The sequence below is a fragment of the Miniopterus schreibersii genome, assembly GCF_964146895.1.
Source record: "Miniopterus schreibersii genome assembly, chromosome: 9".
In the NCBI taxonomy this organism is placed as follows: domain Eukaryota; kingdom Metazoa; phylum Chordata; class Mammalia; order Chiroptera; family Miniopteridae; genus Miniopterus; species Miniopterus schreibersii.
In genome coordinates, this window is record NC_138118.1 from 36191145 (window position 1) to 36197144 (window position 6000).

A 6000-nucleotide genomic window follows, 5' to 3' on the forward strand; every position below is an offset into this window, starting at 1 on the left:
GGCTTTTATCTAATAAAGGATGAAGCTACCCTTTTACTTTGTAAAAACTAATTAAGGAATTTTAATTTGCCTAAGTATATGGTAAATTGATTGTCATTAAGTAGGAATTTAGATGCCCTATCATTCATCACATAAAGGGAAACTTCCTTTTTCTTTGTCAGAATTTTTTATTAGACTGGAGAAACAAAACAGTTAACAGAAAGCCAAATTGAAGATATCTGTGTTGGAATAATAAAAATGCTTGAGCTTACATTTAAGAAGGAAATGGTTTGATCAGTGAAGACCTGGGCCACTTCTCTTTTAGCTGTTTTGAAAATGCTCACCTTGTCTCCTCTTCCCTTCAACAGAGGATCCCTAAATCACTGTCTCACAATGCTGACTTTATCTTTCTTTGCTTGGTTATTAGGGGATTGGGAAAAGCATAATGAAAGGGTTAGAGAGTGCATAAAGTACTATATTCTTTCTCTCTAAAATACTTGAAATAGCATTTGGTTAAACAGCATAAGAAGTGTATCCAGGATTTAGGCGACTTTTCCCATAGAGAAGTGAAAGAATTTAAAATTTTTGCATTAAATGCACACATGCAGTAGCAGAGCCAAACTGGGATTTAGCTGTTCACTTAGACCCATTGTCACAGATCTGGACTCTTCAGTTGGCAAAAATCACAATAGACTGGTTTCAGATGAGCACCTGATTTTTATTTTTTTACTTTATTTTTATTTTTTTATTTATTTAAAATTTTATTTTTGTTTAAAATATTACAGATGTCCCTTTTACTCCCCAATGACCCATTCCACTCCATCCCATCCCCCTCCCCAGTCCCTCTCCCCACCATTTTCTTTGTCCTTGGGTTGTGCATATATGCATATAAATTCTTTGATTACTCTCTCCCTCTCCACCCACCCACCCTCCTCCATCCTTCTGACATTCTTCAGTCTGATCTATGCTTCATGTCATTGAATCTGTTCTGTTCATCAGTTTATTAAGTTATTTGGATTCTACATATAAGCGAGATCCATGTGACGTTTGTCTTTCTCTGCCTGGCTTATTTCACTTAGCATAATATTCTCCAGGTCCATCCATACTGTCCCAAAGGGTACGAGAGTCTTCTTTACAGCTACATAGTATTCCATGCTGTGTATGTCCCACAGCTTTTTTATGCACTCATCTACTGATGGGCACTTGGGCTGTTTCCAGATCTTAGCTATTGTAAGCTGTAGATGAGCACCTGATTTTTAAATGTGCCAACAATGGGTGTATCTGGGTTCCAGCCAGCTTCAGGATAGAGTATTTCTGTGTTGCATGTTAGAATGAATTCTGTTTTATGGCTCTAATTCTGTCTTTTGGTATTCCAGTGACCCTAAAAGACAGGAGAGCAAGTAACATCCCTATAAGGACCATGCTAGAGATGATACCTGAAAAACAACACTGTTTATATTGGTGAAAACTGACTTACATAAGTGCTCATCCTGGACTGAAAAACAGAGGAGCTGAACCAGACAGGCCAAGAGCGACTCTAGGGTCTGGAGGGATGAAGTCAGGCCCCTGTGTCTGTCTTTGGAAGGTGTGAGGGGAATATAAGTTCACTAGTGTTTTATAGCATCAGATGGCCTCCTTAGCTAGTTAGTGATTTAAATAATTAAAGGTGTTCCAGGGATCAGCTCTTTCTAGAATGTCCTGTTACTTCTAACTCTGCCATTGATCCCTGAGTCCCAGTGAGTGCCATTGAGAAGGGTTATCATTGAGGATTAGATGGAAGTTGACCATAAGTCCAGTTTGTCCTTGGAGACTTTTGGAAATGGAATGTATTTCTTCACTGAAAAACTTTTATGATGAAATTAGCCTCTCATAGTGAATGTCAAACATTTATGTCTAAAGCAGATGCTATAATAAAACTAGAAGATGTATACATAGTTGAGATTGCTGTTTTTGTACTAACATGCCCTAAATCAGGTAATGAAATTATTCTAAATGAAGAAAATCAATTTTAAATGTGCCTAAAAGAAAAATTTGGGTAGGCACCACATTTGCCATTCAAATTGGTTTTCCAGTTTTATACCAAAAAACTAAGTTCCAATTTGTGATTTCTTTTTTTATTTACTATAAAATATATCTCTATTCCTATAATATTATCATTAGAGTCTTTATATTCATCTATTCTATTTTATTACATTAAAGCATGCTGGATTGTGATCTTATATCAAGGTCCATCTCTGATGAAGAAAATATTCCCAATGGAGACCAAGTGCCTAGACTTTTTCATATAAATAAGACTTACCTTTTACTTTAGTTTTCTGGGTACCATAAAATTGCCATGTCTAACCAGGTAGGCTCATGCCATGATATAGACAACCTCCATTATTACTTCAAAGTAATCATGTTTTATTTGCCAGTATCTACTAGGATTATGTTTTCATTCTTTCATTAAACTTTATTTTGATGACATTGTAATGAAAATGAACATTAGAAAAGGCAGGAGTAGGAATGTGGCCTCTGGGCCACATTCATAGCTATGCCCTGAAATTCAAATTTCTAATATCTACCAAGTTGAAGGCAAATGGCCTTTATTTTTTAATTCTCCAGTTAAGAAGTGTTAATACAAGTTGGCATGCCTTTAAGTTTTGAGTTGTTAACCTCCAGGTTAGAACTTCATTGGTGGAATCTTCTTGAAGGTGAAAAATTCTAATAAATGTAGATAATTAATTAATAAGTCCAGAGAATTAACATAGACTCATCAAATCTCATTTTAATGCTTGCAGGGGTGTTTTTTTCTCCCCACCTTGGAAAATTTATAAACAAACTACATCCTAAGATTTTAAATGTTTCTTAGGACTTATGTTATTGTTAGGCTGTGGAGAATTTAAGGCAGGGTCCCTCAATTTTAGCACTCTTGAGTCCAGGTAGTTCTTGGGGTTAGGGGTTGTTTCACATTGCAGGGTATTCAGCAGCATCTCTGCCTCTCCCCACTAGATATAAGTAGCACCCGGTGGGTTATGATGACCAAAATGTCTCTAGATGTTCATATGACCCCTGGGGAAAATATCACCCCCCAACTGAGAACCATTAATTTGGGTAATGTATTTAGCAGTTGTTTTAATAAAGCTTTAAGTATAAAATGAATCAGATAACTACAGAAATTGTGGGGAAAGGAGTGTATAACCAAGCTGAATTTTTTATCTTAGGATACTTTAACTCATTTTTCCTTTGGCTCATTGCCATAAAGTGGTACCTGTTGGGAGGGTGGTGTGTTGTGTAACTGTAGGAACCACTGTCTTTGTTGCTTGTGGTGAATTAATGATGGGAATATCTAAGCAGCCATCAGATTCATAAATCACTAGAAATGAGAGGGATAACACATAAAAGTCTTTCCCTTTTGTTTAGCAATTTATCATTTTGCCTGCACATTAATAAACAGAGATCCCCTGAGGTAAGCCCTTGGAAGATAAATATTTCTCCCTAATTTCCTCTATTGTAGCCAGTAGATCACAAGTGGGAGGAGAGGTACTTGTCATCGGAAGTTGCCACTTTTTATCCTTCATTTCTTCCACACAGGCGAGTAACAGTAAATAACAGCTACCACAGGTAATCAGGTTCTGCTTTGTTTATTAACAGGCACCAGATTCCCCAGCCCAAGGCTGTCAGCTAGGCCAAACCGAAAACGTACACTGTCTACATCACCACTGTCCGATCATAGCTTTGACCTTCAGACCATGATAAGGACGTCTCCCAACTCCTTGGTCACAATTCTCAATAATTCCCGCAGCAGCTCTTCAGCAAGTGGCTCCTATGGTCACTTATCTGCAAGTGCAATCAGGTATGTATTTTCTCAAAGCTGTTTTGTGTTTCTTTAAATAAAACATCAGCTCTGGACTGCACCTGGATTTGCAGTACTGAGTACCTATGAAGAAGAATACAGCAACATGACACTAGGCCTGACCCAGGATGCAGAACAAATATCACTACACTGAATTCCAGATCCAGTTATTGGGCCCAAAATAATTTTTTTGCAGACTTTAGTCAGTAGCCCATATAGAGCAATAGTAGTTATTCAGTTATGATGAAATTCACTTCGTAGAGACAGTGAGTATGGCAAATCTTTTTATCCCAGTTCCTCTTACTGATTATAGTTCTTTAGAGGAAAAATTGACTTCATACCTGGTTGTGCATCACAAGCAAGAACAAGAGCCAAAATAAAAAGATCAGGCATGGCATAATTCACACCTGTTACTACTGGGGAAAGGCATGCACTGGGAGAAAGAAAGAAAAGGTGACATCAGGGTCTTCAGTCTAATGGAAGATAAGTGTGGATGACATAGGAAGGCATATCTATCACAAGAAATCCAGGAAAAAAAGTTTTAGCTATAGTAATATACCATATTTACTAGAAATGATAAATATTATTATTTCTTCCAGAATGTTCTCAATTACAGTTTTAATTCCTTTCTTGTTCAGTTATCAGCAATGCTTCTTGGCAGGCAAGTTAGTGTTTAAATATTGTAAATCCCCATTTTGATATGATTCATTTTCTGCAGTGTTTCTTTGTTCTTTTAATACGGTCATTAAAATGTGGAAACTTAGAGCAAACCAAATAACGCTGCTTACTTGATAGTAGTCAGTAGATAGAAAGGGGTCCTAAATGTTTTCAGGATTAACCACTATAGTCAAAAATGTAGCTTTGGAGTTGGGGATGCCTGTAGTCAGATTTCATCTTTGTCACCAACCAACTGTGGAAACCTGGCTTGCTGGTCAGCTCTCTGAAGTTGTCTTCACACTTGTAAACTAAAGGCAAGACACCCATTGTATGGGAAGGAGGCGCATTTAATTAAAACTGGCGTGGATCTACAATTCCAGGATGAAGATCCCCTACCAATGGGCAAAGCCTCAGGGGAACTGACCCTGGATGGTCTCTTCAGGAGATGAGCTATCATGGCCTGGCTGTGCTACCCCTGTGATCATCCCAGTTTGGCTATGAGATAGTATTCCCATCTCAAAATTGTGACCTGGTTGTTCTGCACTCTTGGCTGATAATCCGGGGTCATAGATTGCCAGTGACCATATAATTATCATGTGGCTTGCCTAGAAGTCATAGTATCAAAGTAGTAGAAATGTGGCTCATGTGATATTCACATAGAATCACTCTGAGCACTCATTTCTCTTGTTGCTTGTTAATTTTTCTCCTCCTTGCTCTCTGCCCAGCTATCTTGACTGTTTACAGCATCTAAAGGACTTAGATTAAAATGTGGTGTGCAAATGGCACAGTGTTGTCTTTATTCTTACCTCAGAATCTCACTTGATCTCCTTACCTTTGCCCAGGTAATCTAGTCCTAGTACTTGAAAGACCATCAGTACACTGAGTTGAAATTATCATTGTCCCCTCCCTCCAAGGACTACAGCAGACCTCGTTATTGTCATTAGAGCTGGAAGAAGAAATCCTGTGGACCTTGTTATAGTCAGGAGACCCGGGCCATCACACACTCCTGTCCTTTTCTGCCTTCAGCTCCTTTCCATTCTGTCCTTTCTCTTGCATTGTGACCTCTCATTCATTAGTACACATCTACTGTGTGTTAGGTTAAGATGTAGCTTTTAATGCATATAAGATAATACATATAACCCAGGATGAGGTAAGCTTGCCATATAATACAATAAATAATTAGAGTAATTGTCATCGGCACTGCTTGCCTGTCCTTTCGCGGGAGAAATGTTAGTGCTTTGCTTTCCCTGATATGAGTTTCATTTTGTGAAATCTAAAAACTGACCTGAGGAATAACTGGTAAGTAGTAGGAACGGTGGATGACAGGGAAAGAGAGGAAACGTGAAGAAATCTAAAAAGGGTAGCTAATTTTCTCAAGAGTGAAAGATACAAGAGCAAATGTAGTCAGGATCTATTTAAGCTCTGCTACATACCAAATAACATGGTAGGCGCTAGACATACTTACTGTTTTTGTCTCACAGTGATTTTGGAAAGCATAGTGTTATTCTTTTTCTTGTTCCCAACATCAG

The 6000-nt window shown here is 38.0% G+C and overlaps 1 protein-coding gene across 7 annotated transcripts in view; it reads left to right on the plus strand.

Annotated features, from left to right (window-relative positions):
- GLI3 (GLI family zinc finger 3) overlaps window positions 1–6000 on the plus strand; it is a 311030-nt gene that overhangs the window by 210813 nt on the left and 94217 nt on the right. For all 7 annotated transcript variants that reach the window (XM_081147982.1, XM_081147986.1, XM_081147987.1 and 4 more), the window contains one exon: window positions 3613–3814. In XM_081147982.1, the coding sequence (XP_081004108.1) occupies window positions 3613–3814 (202 nt within the window). The remainder of the gene's footprint in view (window positions 1–3612; window positions 3815–6000) is intronic.